This window comes from Muntiacus reevesi, chromosome X, assembly GCF_963930625.1.
Source record: "Muntiacus reevesi chromosome X, mMunRee1.1, whole genome shotgun sequence".
Classification (NCBI taxonomy): Eukaryota; Metazoa; Chordata; class Mammalia; order Artiodactyla; family Cervidae; genus Muntiacus; species Muntiacus reevesi.
Window position 1 is genome coordinate 119,014,554 of NC_089271.1, and position 17,296 is coordinate 119,031,849.

Below are 17,296 nucleotides of genomic sequence, written 5' to 3' on the forward strand. Positions count from 1 at the left end.
GGATGCTTCTGCTGTGTGTGTGTGAGTGCGAGTGAGTGTGAGTGCACCTGCTCTGTATGGGTGTGTGTGGGTGTGCGGTTTAAATGTTTACTAGTCTGCTATGTGAGCAAAGAACTCTTACAGTTTGCAGCTTTAAAGTGAAGACAGTAAAAATAAATGAATAAATAAAGCGAAGACAGTAACACAGCAAAGCCTCCATACATGCTGACATCCGGGTGTCTTTTCAGTGGGTAAAGAAAAAGGGTATTTTGGAACTGATAGAGTTAACTTGCCTCTGCTGGGAATATCAGCACGTGAGTGAAGGCTGAAACCGAGGTAGTAACTTATATATATGCCATTGGCAGCTCCCATGTCTATTTCAGTCGGTGACTAACCACAATGTTTATTTCTGGAGGCTCCGGACTGCACTGCTATCTTCACATTCCACTGCCATCACGTAGGAGCCATGGTGTTATGACAGCAGCCAGAATCAAAAGCATCATATCAGACACTCTTTCAACAAGGTTTTGTTCATAAGATATCCTGATTAGACTAGATATTAGAAGAATGCTTTTGTGAGAAAGATTAGAACTTGAGTACTTGTCAACCTCATATCACTTCAGTAAAATCATTCATTTCCATTGAGTCTCCATTTCATGATCAGTTAATGGGAGTTTGGGAGTGGGGAGTATGAAATAAATGAGGTCATTGGGAGGACATTGTCACTAGCTGGAGAGAGAGAAACAGGGGGAAGGAGGAAGGGAGACCGACCTTTCCGCCCGATATATATGCTTTAAAAAGGAGCTCTCTGGACAGACTATTGGGACTCACAGAGGGGACAAGAGCATAGTCCACAGGACAGCTGCCGCCAGATTGCCATCATTTTACTTTGGCCTCGCTTCCTGACCAGTGAACATCACATATGCCATGCCCCTCCCCGACTCCACCTATGTCAGTCACAGCCCTGACCACTGGCCTTTGTGCTTTGTCCATAGGAACTTCCACTACATCACCATCCTCCGCGACCCAGTGTCGCGGTACCTGAGTGAGTGGAGGCATGTCCAGAGAGGGGCAACATGGAAGGCGTCCCTCCACGTCTGCGACGGCAGGCCCCCAACTTCTGAAGAGCTGCCCAGCTGCTACACTGGAGACGACTGGTCTGGGTGCCCCCTGAAAGAGTTCATGGACTGTCCCTATAACCTAGCCAACAACCGCCAGGTGCGCATGCTATCCGACCTCACACTCGTTGGCTGCTACAACCTGTCGGTCATGCCCGAAAAGCAGAGGAACAAGGTCCTCCTGGAAAGTGCCAAATCGAATCTGAAGCACATGGCGTTCTTCGGCCTCACTGAGTTTCAGCGGAAGACCCAGTATCTGTTTGAGAAAACCTTCAACATGAACTTTATTTCTCCCTTTACCCAGTATAACACCACTAGGGCCTCTAGCGTAGAAATCAATGAGGAACTCCAAAAACGTATTGAGGGACTGAATTTTCTGGATATGGAATTGTACAGCTACGCAAAAGATCTCTTTTTGCAAAGGTATCAGTTTATGAGGCAGAAGGAGCATCAGGAAGCTAGACGGAAGCGTCAGGAACAACGCAAATTTCTGAAGGGAAGGTTCCTTCAGACCCATTACCAGACCCAGAGTCAGGGCCAGAACCCGAATCCGAGTCAGAATCCGAGTCAGAACCCAAACCTGAATGCTAGTCAGAGTGGGACTCAGAATCTGTTTCAGAGTCTGATTCAGAATCTGACTCAGAGCTCAGGTCAGAATCCAAATCCAAAGGAGAACCAGGAAAGCCAGAAGCAGAATCCAGGCCAAGAGCAGAGCGATGGCAACACCAGCAATGGCACCCATGACTATATAGGCAGCGTAGAGAAATGGCGCTAAGTGGCTCCCAAAGGCTTTCACACACTTCTCCCAAAGCGCCAGTCAAAATAGGGCAGATCCTCAAACATGAGAGCGTCCAAACACATCCTGCTTCCTAAAGTTTGGAATTTCAAAAAAGTTAAGATGTCGCCTTTACAGTTGCCTTTCAATTCAGTGTTCTACTGTGCGTGGGTAAAACAAATTTCAATATGTAATTAAATTGCCTTTTTTTTGGTTTGTTGGAGTATTTATAAAATCCAAAAGCCAAACCAGACTCACCAGAAATTGCTGTTTAGATATTTTAAGAAGTTCTTAAATTAGTCATAGGAACAAAATGGAAACATAAAATGTGGCCATTTAACTTATGCCTAAGAAATGGACTTTACATTATTCATGATACACTGTCGAAACTCAATCTTGGAAGCAAACATTTTTTCCAGGGGTAAGCATGAATATAACATAAAACAAACTAAACACGAAACTTCATTTTCTTCTGATTATAACCAAGAATCTATTTAAATAAAATAAGAACTGATGGTAGAGTTTACCAAACTGTAGAAAATAGAAAACTTCTCTCCCAAACATGGGTAGTTTTATGTAAAAATATTGGCTTTTGAGTAGAAAGGGACTCATCTTGTTATTTGAGATGTTTAAAATTTTAAACTTTTTCTACCTTCTGCTATTTAAAGGTTTTAAACAGGGTGTATCTCATATTAAACCAAACACTTTTTCCAAATGGAGTACCAATGTAAAGATCTAATTTCCAGACGATTTCTGGGCACTGTAATTTCAACAATTCTGGAATCTTTTTGGCGCTGCTTCTCATTCATTTTAAAGCTTCTCCGAGTTGTGCTCATTCCAAACAAACCCGTTTTAGAATCTTTCTTCATCATCTAAATGGTGTGTTGCTGAATTTATTGTGATATATAATCCTGGATTAAAGTCAGGACTTTCTTTCTATAGAATTGTCTTATCAATGTTTGTGTAGTGAGATCCTTATCAAGAAACTCTTGAACAGGATAGCGTGTCTTAAAATATTGCTGAAGTTAGTATTCTATTCTTGATCAGATAGAATTGAACCTGAATGTGAATGAATCGTTATATACTTTTTGTACATTTTTATTGTAATGTTTCCAGTTGGGCTGGCTCTTTCTAGCCCATTAGTTCTTTTTCATGTTGACAGAGTGTAGAAAATTACAAGAGAAAAACAAGGTTGGAATAAGCACTAGGATAGCCAACGTTATTCAGGAACACCAAAAACTTTACCTCGATACTTTGGGTGAGCCGTGTACCAGGTTTAGTTTTGAGAAAACAAAAGGCAAAAGAATTCTGTAGTGAGGTTAAACATCAGAAACATGGGTTGAAGAAAGTGATTTGGTATTGGAAGTCTGTGCAAAAATACTTTCAGGGTATCAAGTTTGAATTGTAGGGGGCAAAAAGAAGTATATAACCCACTGTGCTAGCAAGCATCCTGATTCTGGGCAGCTTCCATATTACGGGTTTTGCTGTCCTTTCGTAAGGACTTAAACTAAGCCTCTGGCTGTAAATCAGAAAGGCAACTGGAAGTGGCATTTATGTTTTCATGAGGGACATGCTTAGAAATGTGACCAAAAGGTCACGTCTTGTACAATCTGCCCATTTGCATGATCTAGCTTCATCTGTAATAATAAGGCCACAAACTGGACAAGAAGCTGAGTACTTGGGTTAAAAAGTGTTTTTGACTCTGCGCTTGTATCAGTAGATCTAAATTTTGTTTTGCCTGACAGTATCGCAGTCCTGGGAATCTGAGAACTGGAAAACTGAAAGGAAAAAAACTTTCAAAATCCAAAATACCTTAACGTCAAACTGTTTTAGAGTGAAACTATTTTGTGTACTTTGTGTTTTTAAACTAATGATTCTGTAGATCACTGTGGTATTTCAATTTTGTTTTGTTTTAATGGATGATGTTTGCTTTTAAAGCTGATAGGTAATGTTGGAAAGCAGGATGAAGCCCGAGCCAGTGGAAAAGCTTGTTACAGAAAAAAAATATTTTGTGTTATTGCTGTGGTGTGCATGGTTTGCAGAGATTAAGTGCATTTTCTCTGTCTATACTGATTTATTGTATATAGGGGATGTTATAAATATACATTTTGGTCATCATCATGTAAATCCCATGACTTCAACTGTAAACATCTGTCCAGTGATGTAGCTTTACAAACCATTTACTGATTTTGTGTAATTTAACAATAGATATGAAATAAAGTTTAAATTACGGATGCTGAGTTATTTCGTGATTTCAAAGTTTGCAGCCACTAGACATCATGACATCACAGAGAGAATTCTCTTTTCTCAAGGAGTTTCTTATTTTCCTCTTGGCCACCAGATATGGAGATGAGATGAGCCACTCTAATGTAGCATGTGCCAATGACCTTAATCTTGGGTGCTTCCCTCTGAGGGTCCAGAGTGTGTTCTCTCTCTTTTTTTTTTTTTACTAGTTTAAATGATTTTATTATTCATAGTAAAAATGTGGTCAAAATGTTAATCCTTGTCATTTGAAAGGTTACAGTTGCAATAAAAATTCATATATTTCTGGTAGTTCACTGATTGAGTATTGAGAAGTCACAACAAATAACTGACAGATAGCAAGTGTGCATAATTTATTTCTTTCTTTACTTTTTGTCTCCTTTTAGTGCTGCTATTGTTCAAGGAAGTATTTTGCTCAAGTGTATGACAATATTGGCCATTTTTGAATATGTGAAAATATAATTTTTAATGCCAGTTATTGTCTATTATTTGATTCATTAAAGCTTCTGCTCAGCTTTCATATCAGTTCAGTTCAGTTCAGCTGCCCAGTCATGTCTGACTCTTTGCTACCCCATGGACTGCACCACACCAGGCTTCTCTGTCCATCACCAACTCCTGAAGCTTGCTCAAACTCATGTCCATTGAGTTGGTGATGCCATCCAACCATTTCATCCTCTGTCATCCCCTTCTCTGTTTTTTTTTTTTTTCATTTATTTTTATTAGTTGGAAGCTAATTACTTTACAATATTGTAGTGGTTTTTGCCATACATCGACATGGATTTACATGTGTTCCCCATCCCGATCCCCCCTCCCGCCTCCTTCCCCATCCCATCCCTCTGGGTCTTCCCAGTGCACCAGCCCTGAGTACCCATCTCATGCATCCAGCCTGGGCTGGTGATCTGTTTCACCCTTGATAGCACACTTGTTTTAATGCTATTCTCTCAGAACATCCCACTGTCGCTCTTTTGAATAAAACAAAGTTATCCATGAAAGACAAAGTTGGCTATGTGTTTTAGTCAGCTCTGGTTGCTATACCAAAATACCATAAACTGGGTGGCTTGTCAACAATGGAAATTTATTTTCTACAGTTCTGGAAGCCAAAAGTCTGAGATCAGGTGGCCAGTATGGTTGGGTTCTGATGACTCTCTTCCCAGTTTCAGAAATCTGTCTTCTTGCTGTGTCCTCATATCACAGGAAGTAGCTAGCTAATTCTCTGGGTTTTTCTTATGTGGGCACTAGTCCCATTCATGAGGGCTCCCATGGATCACCTCCCAAAGGCCACACCTCCTAATACCATCACAGTGGGATTAGAGTTTCAACACATGAATCTGGTGGGGACATTCCATCCCTTATGCTATGCAAATGAAATATGTGAATGTTTTAATTTAAAAATTATTCAATGAAATACTTGCACATTTAAGAGCATGTGAGAAAGAAAAATAATACTTTTTTATTTTTTATCTTTTATCTATGCCTTCTGTCTGGGATATAGGTTAAAGGTGAGCATTAAAGTATTGGCTTTGCACCAGCCCTGAGCACTTGTCTCATGCATCCAACCTGGGCTGGTGATCTGTTTCATCCTTGATAGTATACTTATTTCAATGCTATTCTCTCAGAACATCCCACCCTCGCCTTCTCACTACAATATTGTAAAGTAATTAGCCTCCAACTAATAAAAATAAATGGGAAAAATTAAAAATAAATAAATAAACCACACAGTGCTTTTGCCAAAAAACAATATTGTCTTTGAAAGTTATGAAGACAATGTCTTCTAATTATATTCAATGTACATATTTTTCCAAAAAAATTATGGTTATGACTATGAGTGGGGATGATTTGTTCTTGTCTTTTTTAAAAGAGAATTTAGATGCCAGATCATGGGATTAGAGGGAAGAAAGCTACAGAATTTGAGGAGTTTAACTATACTCAGCCTACCAACTATTCATACTTACAAAGTTCTGCCCATCAAGTGTTCACTGAGCAATAATTGGGTGGTCAAAGTTCTTGCTTGTCAGAGGGCCCCATGGTCTCCTCTTGGGCGGAACTGTGAACAGGAATATAGAGCTCAAGTATTAGTTGCTTAGTAATGTCTGACTCTTCGACCCCATGGACAGTAGCCCTCCAGACTCAAGAACCTGAAATATTTAGGAAATAAAGATTATTTCTCTTTACCCTCCAGGAGGATATTCTTGGAGAGTACTCGCTGAAATGGGGAAAATATTGAAAACCTGCACTCTGCTTCTGGGCACAGAGACTGAGGAAAGGGGCTACAGGTAGCCCAGAGAAGAGCTCTAATGAAGAACTAACTAACTGGCCCAGTTTCTAAGGACTTAGGATTCTCAATAGGAGTTATAGCAAAGTAAAAGCAAGGCTGTCTTTGAGAGGTGGGAGATCTAAAGAACTGTTACACTGGTACAGATGATTTTGTTTCATGGGGTGGGGAATTAGAAGTGAAAAGAACTCTAAAATACTCACAGGCCAGGCTTTAGACAACCGCCCTCTCCCCATGCCTGAGACACAGAAGAGACCAACAGACTCGGCTAGGCTGGTGATCTGCAACTCCAAGTTTTATTGTCCTGTTCTGAGGACTGCTTCTCTCTTGTCTTTACTAGGAATCAGAACAAGCAAACAGACAAAGCCCGGCCTGGGGGGGTGTGGGTTGTAAAGAGTCTAACAAGATACAGTATATGCTGACTCCAAATATAATCCCATGGGATGGTGGAATAGGGCAATCCTAATCTCTCATATAGCCAGAGTGAGATGAGCTGATGGTCTTAAACATCGGAGGAACTTGATCAAGACCTCAAAAATTCTAAAGTAAATTTATAACACATCAATCAGACCTTCAGAACAAGGGCTTCCCTGGTGACTCAGATGGTAAAGAATCTGCCTGCAATGCAGGAGACCCGGGTTCAATTCCTGGGTAGGGAAGATCCCCTGGAGAAGGGAATAGCAACTTACTCCAGTATTCTCATCTGGAGAATTCCATGGGCAGAGGAGCCTGGTGGGCTATACAGTCCATGGGGTCACAGAGTCAGACTTGATTGAGCGACTAACACTTAGAACTGCAGGAGAAACCTATCTTGAGAAAAGCAAATCAGTTATTTCTCAGTGTAAATAACACTGTTCTGAGCAGCTAGACCACAGGTTCAAAAAATGACAGACCTGGGGCCAAGTCCCTCCACCTGCTTTTGTTAATAACAGTGTATTTGAACATGGCCATGCCCATATTTTTGCATATTTCCTCTGGCTACTATCACAACCCCACAACAGCTGAAACACTGATGGCCCAAAAAGCTAAAATATTTATTTTCTCACCCTTGAGAGAAAAAAACTGGTCAACCTCTGAACTAGAGAGCCAATCCAAATTTCCCAAATAGTAAAATCTCAGCAGAGTCTGTAATGATTCCAGGGTCAGAGAGGATAGAAGAGTGTGACTCAGACAACATACTTTCCAATCAACAACACCACACTAATATTTATGGGATGTGTGCCTAGTTGTGTCTGACTCTTTGCAACCCCATCGACTGTAGCCCTCCAGGCTCCTCTTTGCATGGGGATTCTCCAGGCAAGAATAATGAGGTGCGTTGCCATGTCCTCCTCCAAGGCATCTTCCCAAACCAGGGATGGAACCCAGGTCCCCTGCGTTGCAGGCTGATTCTTTACTGTCTGAGCCCCCAGGAAAGCCCACATTTATGGGGTACCTACTATTATATGCAAATCACTTCATGAGGCCTGAGAACAGGGAAGAATCTGATCTTTCCCCCAAAGAATTATGGAAATCTAAACCAAATGCTGTGTCAGAGAGTATAGTTAAAAGCTTAATTAGTTCTTCAATGTGTGTGTGTTTTATTACATGCTTGTAAAAACTGCAAACGATATGGAAGCATGTAAGTAAAAAATGAAATGAACAATTACCTACCCAATTCTCACTCTTCCAAAATAACTAGTGGAATTATATGATTTCTTCCAGACCACCTTGTCCTTTTCACATTCAAATCTAACATCTCTCTTTCTCTCTTCCCTCACTTTTTCCCTCTCCCCCAACACACAACACAAAAATGAAACCATACCATATAGTTCTCAATTTCCTTTTTTAAAGCTCAGCAATGTATCCTGGTTTTCCTTCCAAAACGAGAATATAGTGAGTGGTTGACCCTAAACCCCTAAGCCCCCAAATAGATTAATGCTGATATTATAGATTGAGAATGTAGGCTCTTGATCCATACTGCCTGGGTTTGAATCTCAGTCCCATCATTTACCATGTCTGTGACCTTGGAGAAGTCACTAGCCTCTCCATGCCCCAGTTTCCTCCCCTATAAATGGAGAAAATTACACCTCCAACTTCAAATGGTTATTGTGAGAAATAAAAGAGTTCATATTTGTAAAGGACTCAGAACAGAATCTGACACAAAATAAACTTAATATGTGTTTGATAGTATTATCATTATTATTGTTCCTAATATGAAAACTATCTGTCTGGTGAATGTCAGCTAAAGGCTGACTCTGAGATGAAGAATTGAAAATATATATTTATAAAACAGATTTTTTACATAATTCAATGTATAAAGACCTACCCTAAGGTTTACTTCTGAGCTTTGAATGTAGCCAGTGACAGATCTCCTGAAAGATCTAATCAACAAAATGCCAATTGAGACAGGGATACTCTCTCCAGCAGTGAAAATGCATTATCTGATGTCCCCTGCTGGCTGGGGACCTACTTTAGTGCACTTAGTCAAGGATGACTCACCACTAGGCCCCTTCCTTTCCCACCCACCTCCCCACCCTAAATTGTCAGACTATGGGCCTGTCTGCACCCTGAGATCCCAGAGGGTTTCAGAGATCTAGCTACCTCCCACACAGACCCAGGTGGGTGCTTGGAATTCCCACACTCCTAGTCTCTACTCTGTGCAGGAGACCCTGTTAAAATGCATCTATGCCACCTAGGAGGGAGGAGAGCCACTAACCCATTAAAAGCACCTCCTAGTTTATCATATTAGCAGTCACGAAGGGCCCTCAGGGAAGGCGACACTCAAGTCATGTAAATTGAGGTATAGCTCACTTCACTTTAAAAAAAAGAAATAGAATGTTTTGCTTCCCTGTCATTTGACTTTTAAATTTTTGACCTTGTTTGCCTGAAGGGCAGGATAAGGTTCAATAATCCTCATTAAATCTCATTAAATTGTATACATTCTACTCTCATTGTGCTTGGCTTAAATCTTGTGACTTCACGAGGCTCACTAAGATTTACTGATGCCTAACTGGGCCTAAGAAAAGTTTAACAGTTTTTGTGACTTTAAAATGCTCCATTGGATTTCATGTGACTTCAGAGAACCTGAAAGGAATTGTCAAGTTTTAGAAGAGAGGGCTTTACCATAGTTCATCAATGTCCTTGGAATTCTGTTGTAAAGACTTTTGTCAATTTGACCCAAGAGGCAGATTTAGGCTTTGCAAAGGTAAAAGACTAGGAAGGAAGGTTAAGTAAGGAGCCTCAGCACTGTCTAGCCAAGATGAATAGGATTTATCAAGAATGAACTTGACCTAACAGTCATCAGTAGTTTCCCAGTGCTCCCCAGTGTCCATTGTCATTGGAAGCATGCTTTACTCAGACTCCAGGGAACTTGACAGGGAGGTCATTGTTTTGATTGCCCGGCACTCCCATGCAAGGTCAGGTTTCTTTGTCTGTTCAGTCAGTTCAGTCGCTCAGTCGTGTCCGACTATTTGCGACCCCATGAATCGCAGCACGCCAGGCCTCCCTGTCCATCATCAACTCCTGGAGTTTACTCAAACTCATGCCCATCGAGTCGGTGATGCCATCCAGCCATTTCATCCTCTGTCGTCCCCTTCTCCTCCTGCCCCCAATCCCTCCCAGCATCAGGGTCTTTTCCAATGAGTCAGCTCTTCGCATGAGGTGGCCAAAGTACTGGAGTTTCAGCTTCAGCATCAGTCCTTCCAATGAACACCCAGGACTGATCTGCTTTAGGATGGACTGGTTGGATCTCCTTGCAGTCCAAGGGACTCTCAAGAGTCTTCTCCAACACCACAGTTCAAAAGCATCAATTTTTCTGCGCTCAGCTTTCTTCAGAGTCCAACTCTCACATTCATACATGACCACTGGAAAAACCATAGCCTTGACCAGACGGACCTCTGTTGGCAAAGTAATGTCTCTGCTTTTTAATATGCTATCTAGGTTGGTCATAACTTTCCTTCCAAGGAGTAAGCGTCTTTTAATTTCATGGCTGCAGTCACCATCTGCAGTGATTTTGGAGCCTCCAAAAATAAAGTCTGACACTGTTTCCACTGTCTCCCCATCTATTTCCCATGAAGTGATGGGACCAGATGCCATGATCTTAGTTTTCTGAATGTTAAGCTTTAAGCCAACTTTTTCACTCTCCTCTTTCACTTTCATCAAGAGGCCTTTTAGTTCCTCTTCACTTTCTGCCATAAAGGTTGTGTCATCTGCATATCTGAGGTTATTGATATTTCTCCTGGCAATCTTGATTCCAGCTTGTGCTTCCTCCAGCCCAGCATTTCTCATGATGTACTCTGCATATAAATTAAGTAAGCAGGGTGACAATATACAGCCTTGACGTACTCCTTTTCCTATTTGGAAACAGTCTGTTGTTCTATGTAGCCCACCTGAATGGTCAAAGTAACTCCTTAATTATTCTCCCATTCTCAGCCTCTTTCTCGACCACCACACTCATCTTCCTCAAACTGCATCTCAAATCCTAAACCATGGACTTGAGGCCTCAGAAGCCTCACTGACATGTTTGTTTAAAGATGCAAATACCCTGGGCCCAACTGCAGAGGTTCTGAATCAAAATTTCAGTTGTGAAGTGAGAGATCCTGCCTTTTGGGGTGAGATTCTAAGGAGATGCCAAGATGCTCAGGTACAGTGGAGAGTTACTGTCCTAAATCATAGGTCTGATTCTGCACTGCCCTTCTCAGAAAGTGCCAGGAGCTCTGCACCATCTACAGATGGAAGTCTACACTCATCAACTAAATGCCCGGAGCACTCCGCTCTGCCAAGACTCACCATTGAAAGCCACCCTCCTTGAAACTGACTCTTGACTACTGGAACCTTACTTCTTGCCTTAGGCATTGGCCTTCCAAAATGATTTTAAATAGGAGTTTTTGAGATATCATTGATTCTAACAGACTCTATAAAATCTTACTTAGGCTGATTGCCATCTTAACAGAGTTTTAATGAACTCTAATAAGCCTTGGCTTATTAGCTATGTGACCCAGACTTCATTTTTCTGAGCCTTTCCTTATTTCTAAGACTGAAATTATAATAGTATTTACTCCATAGGTTTGTGGTAATGATTAAATGAGCTAAAACATGCAAAGCACTTTAGAACAGCGTTCTGGTACTTTGCAATTAGATTGGATTAATATAGGTAAACATTTCTAGCATTGAAGCAATTTATTATTTTGGACTCATATATTTTATTCATACAGAAACTTTTAATGGAACACCTACACTGTTTTTCTTGGTAATGTTTTACAGTCTTCCCCCGCCTCAACCATTCATTGAACTCTAAGTTACTCAGTAATTGAATTCATTATCACTAAAAGGAAATATTTACTAAAATCCCTGCCGAAACTAGATTTCTATTTTTTTTCCTTCTATTTTTCTCCTACTCTCCCCTCAGGGGTCCATTACTGTATTTTACATATACTGGGCATTTTATCTGACACAATACTATCTGTCTAAAGTTCCCTTTTTTGATGGAAAAGGACAATGGCTATTCTCAATAATACTGGTAGTTACTATCATATTTAGCAGATGCACAAGGTGTACCTGACTTTCTACTGAAAATTTCCTGTGTGTTGATTCCAGTACATCAGCCATGGACTTTGCATTTTCCATGATAATCATGGTTTCTATTGTTCTAATCCAAGATCAGTCCATATTTTTCAGTTTTTGTTCTGAAAACTATGGTTATCTTTAGTATCAGTACTAAATTTTAGCATCATTTCATGCAAATGCATGGTGGCATATAACCAACAAAATGATATGTTTGTAAATAAAGCACACTCAATGACTCTCTTGAAGTGTCACTCCAAAGTCTGGCATTCAAGACCTCTCAGAATGTGTCACTTGTTTGTATTCTCTCTCAACACTTGCCCCTCACACCCCAGGCACCAGCTGAGAGGAGCTATTAGAGGTTTCCCATTGTTTCTTATTCCACCTCGAGGAATTTTACACATTCTCTTCTCTCCACCTTCAATGCTAATCCAAATCCGCCTCTCTCTTGCCTTCCATATCAGCATTGCTTGTCCCTCCACCTAAAAACCACAGACATAAAAGCACCCTCTTCACATAAGTAAACCCTGCCCTCCTTTCAGACTCTGCTTTGACGTCACTACTTCTGGCAAGCCTTCCCTGATCCCTCCCAAACAGGATTTAGTCCTTTCTTCCCTGTGCTCCCCCCAACCTCTGTGTTAACCCCCATCCCAGCACTCATCCTAGCATGGCAAATAGTCTTTTGCATGACTTGCCCTCTTTGATTTATATACACTTCAAAAACTTGATCGGTCTGTATCTCTAGTTCTGCTTTACAAATAAGATCATCTCTGCCATTTTTTCTAGATTCCACATGTATGCATTAACACATGATATTTGTTTTTCTCTTTCTGACTTATTTCACTCTGTATGATAGCTTCTAGGTCCATCTACATCTCTATAAATGAACCAGTTTTATCCCTTTCAATGGCTGAGTAATAGCCCATGGTGTCTATGGACCACATTTTCTTTATCCATTCACCTGTTGATGGACACAGACATAGAGAACACATGTGTGAATACCAAGGGGAAAATTGGGGGTGAGATGAATTGGGAGATTGGGATTGACGTATATATATTATTGATACTATATATAAGACACATAACTAATGAGAACCTATTGTATAACATAGGAAAGTATACTCAGTGCTCTGTGGTGGCCTAAATTAGAAAGAAATCCAAAGGAGAGGAGATATGTGTATACATATAGCTGATTCACTTTGCTGTACAGTAGAAATTAACATAACATTGTAAAGCAAATATACTCCAATAAAGGTTAACTTTATTTTTTTATTTTTTTTCATTTATTTTTATTAGTTGGAGGCTAATTACTTTACAACACTGTAGAAGGTTAACTTTAAAAAACTTGATGGGGTAGGAGTATCTTTAAGAGGTGATGAATTAAGCTCTTTGAGGCCATTCTATCAATCATTCTTCTGCTTGCCCATTTCCCTCCTCTGATGGACTGTGAGCCCCAGAAAAGCATGGATTTGGCTTGTCCCGGCCATCTTTATAGTTCCAGGGTCCTGGTAGTTCAGTTCAGTCACTCAGTCGTGTCCGACTCTTTGCAACCCTATGGACTGAAACACTCCAGGCTTCCCTGTCCATCACCAACTCCCGGAGCTTGCTCAAACTCATGTCCATTGAGTCGCTGATGCCATCCAACCATCTCATCCTCTGTCGTCCCCTTCTCTTCCTGCCTTCAATCTTTACCACCATCAGGGTCTTTTCAAATGAGTCAGTTCTTCTCATCAGATTGCCAAAGCTTCAGTTTCAACATCAGTCCTTCCAGTGAATATTCAGGACTGATTTCCTTCAGGATGGACTGGTTGGATCTCCTTGCAGTCCAAGGGACTCTCAAGAGTCTTCTCCAACACCACAGTTCAAAAGCATCAATTCTTCGGTGCTCAGTCTTCTTTGTGGTCCAACTCTCACATCCATTCATGACTACTGGAAAAAACTATAGCTTTGACTAGATGGATCTTTGTCGGCAATGTCTCTGCTTTTTAGTATGCTGTCTAGGTTGGTCATAGCTTTTCTTCCAAGAAGCAAGTGTCTTTTAATTTCATGGCTGCAGTCACCATCTGTAGTGATTTTGGAGCCCAAGAAAATAAAGTCTGTCACTGTTTCCATTGTTTACCCATTTATTTGCCATAAAGTGATGGGATTGGATGCCGTGATCTTAAATTTCAAATGCTGAATTTTAAGCCAGGTTTGTCACTCTCCTCTTTCATTTTCATCAAGATGCTCTTTTAGTTCCTCTTCACTTTCTGCCATAAGGGTGGTGTCATCTGCATATCTGAGGTTGTTCATATTTCTCCCGGCAATATTGATTCCAGCTTGTACTTCATCCAGCCTGGCATTCCGCATGATGTACTCTGCATATAAGTTAAATAAGCAGGGTGACAATATACAGCCTTATTGTACTCCTTTCCCAATTTGGAATCAGTCCGTTGTTCCTTGTCCAGTTCTAACTGTTGCTTCCTGACCTGCATACAGATTTCTCAGGAGGCAGGTAAGGTGGTCTGGTATTCCCATCTCTTGAAGAATTTTCCACAGTTTGTGGTGATCCACATAGTCAAAGGCTTTAGTGTAGTCAATGAAGCAAAAGTAAATGTTTTTCTGGAATCCTCCTGCTTTCTCTATAGTCCAAGCGATGTTGGCAATTTGATCTCTGATTCCTCTGCCTTTTCTAAATCCATCTTGAACATCTGAAAGTTCTCAGTTCACGTAGTCCTGCTAGTCATTCACTCAACAAATATTTAATCTACCGTGTGACTGGATGTGTGCTCATCTTGGATATTCAGATATAAATAGAAGAGACAAGATACTCCCTCTTGTGGAGCTTACAGTTTAGCATTCAAGACTATTAGTCAAAACAGATTACAAGTCAATTATTATGCCATAAAGGAAATGGATAGATGAAAGTGATAAAGGGTAACAAATAAGAAATATTTAGAGTGAACAGGAAGATTACTTTGGCAGGTGACATTTAAACTGCAACATGAAGGATGAGAAGGAGCTAGTGCTGCAAAGAGGCAGTGCATCAGGGGAGAGAAGAAGCACATTTCAGGTCCTCAATACATATTTGCTGATGAATTAATTAATGACTGAGGAATATTGAAATGAATTCCTTTGTAAAGGCTTTTATCATGTACAGTCACTTGTAATGGAAAGAATCACTCTGATCTCTATGTTCACTATCTTGGGTTTTCCTCTCTGGACAGCCTTGGACCATCAGCAGTCTAATATCAGTCCTTGAACTGCTGGTTCTTTAGATTACAGCAGCTGCTTATAGCAGGGGGTGCCCCAAATCAGCCATTCACTCAGTTCTTAACAGGCCCCAATGCATATGAGCCAGCATCCTGCTCGTTGGCCTTGGGCAGCCTCCCAACCTGGCAACTCCTCTCTACGAGCTCTTTTCCAGTGATAAATAAGCCTTTATGTATCTTGTTAGGATGTTGTACTCTTTGATTTATATACCCTTTGAAAAACTTGAGAGCTGTAGGCATATCTTTAGATGTGATGAACTAAGATGTTTGTGGTCATTTCTATATAGAGTTTTATAGTGGATCCTTGGTCAGGAAGATAATCTGACAATTCTTTGAACCTCTCTTCCAAAGCTTATCACATATTGCCTTGAATTTTATTTTGTGTGTATGTGCCTTTCTTATCTCCCTTACTGAGCTATAAATATATTTTTTAGGGTAGAAGTGTGCTTTTTGGACATCTTCTGTCTCCCTTTATTGACTTGCTCATTGTGTGTTTGGATTAAATTTTTCCTGTGAGGATATGTTTTGGGACTTTCTTCATTGAATTATATTCTTGGAAGAACTTCACTTAAGTTCAAGGGCAGTTCATGGTGTAGTGGTTTTTGTGTGTGTGTGGTCCATCCATAATGTGGCTGTATTAATCAGAAGTTAAAACAGAGAATAGAACCACGGGTGTATATCTATCTAGGAAGAGATTTGTTTTAGGAATTTGACATCACACAATCTTGGGAGCTCATTAAGCCATCTCTGTAAGGTGATTATCTTTGTCTGATGCTGGGGTTTGAAGTCCACAGGGCAAGCAGGCATTTGGGAAGGAAAGATGGATGTAAAGTGGAGGAAAGCAAGAACTTGGTGGAACCCATGAGGATGGATTGAAATCCACGGCAGTACTTGTTGCCTTGACCTTGATGTGGCTGTCCCGCAGAGGCCAGGACACTTTGTCACAAAGCTAAACACATGTGCACCCGTTCCAGAAGCTGGAGAAGCTGAAGGAGGATACAGGGAAAGATGGAATAGTCATAGGTCCAGTCACATCCTCACACCTACAAGGTGAGCCAGCAGAGACACAGCAGGGCGTGCAACACGGTTGCTGCCTCCTTTCTTCCCTCCACATCTCCCACAAGAATCTCTCTTGTGGACCACTCTAACTGAAACATCCAGGAAAGGGAATACTGAGAAATGGAGTTTGATCTAGGCAAGTGGGTTGCTTACAAAGCCAACCCAGTGACTTTGACTCAGTGCTCACTCCTTGGAACCTGTAAGCTATCAAATGCTCCTCACTCGCTCACAGTAGAAAAATCAAACCTGTTTCCTTCAACCCTGCTTGAGTGGGTCTGACTTCCCCAGTTGATTGACTCAGCCTCATTGTACTCAGCCTCCAAACATTGTTACTCCCTTAAATATGTCATATTGTCACAGCCCTCAGAAAGATGCCTTTATGGATCTGATAAGGTGATTTTATTCTGCAGTGTTTAAACTGATTTTTAAATTTGTTGCTGTTGTTCTTAATGAGGGCCCTTCCTTGGATTCTTCTGCCTCTTAGTAGTTCTTCAAGGGCTAGACAGTATCATAAGGGAAAAAATCAAACATAGACCTGCTATGCCTATGGGCAGAGGATATTGTGAACGAAATAGTACTTTTGTAAAGAATTTGTTCTGGAGGTCACTTTCCTGACTTTTAGGATTTCTGATTGAGTCTTTAGAGCCGATTGAGGCAGTCCAGACAGGAGAGAGAAAAAAGAAGCGAGAAAGACAGAAGGAAGGAAACACAGTGGGTAAGCCTTGCTAGCATAGCCTTTCCCTTCCAGTTTGGTGGCTGGAAAGAGAAAAAAGGAAGACAAGATGGTGATGGATGCTTTCCAAAGTTTTAGCAGAGAGGATCTTGGCAGGTTGCCTATTAGCAGAGAATGTGCAGTTCATAGGTATGGCCACAAGATGGTGCAGTAACCATGTACATTGTGTACCCTGGAGGGAGGGGATCAAGGCCCTTTAAATATTCAGCTTTGTTGTTTGTCCATATGGGGCCTAAGCATTGGGAAGATAGCAAATGTGGAAGGCAGCCAGGGAATTTGAATGCTTTACCAAATATTATCTGCCGT

The 17,296-nt window shown here is 40.9% G+C and overlaps 1 protein-coding gene across 1 annotated transcript in view; it reads left to right on the plus strand.

Annotated features, from left to right (window-relative positions):
- Window positions 1-4,074, plus strand: part of HS6ST2 (heparan sulfate 6-O-sulfotransferase 2) — a 329,391-nt gene extending 325,317 nt beyond the window's left edge. Inside the window, exon 3 of the mRNA XM_065915179.1 lies at window positions 975-4,074. Within this exon, the coding sequence (XP_065771251.1) occupies window positions 975-1,872 (898 nt within the window). The 3' untranslated portion in view covers window positions 1,873-4,074. The remainder of the gene's footprint in view (window positions 1-974) is intronic.
- Window positions 4,075-17,296: the final 13,222 nt, after the last annotated feature.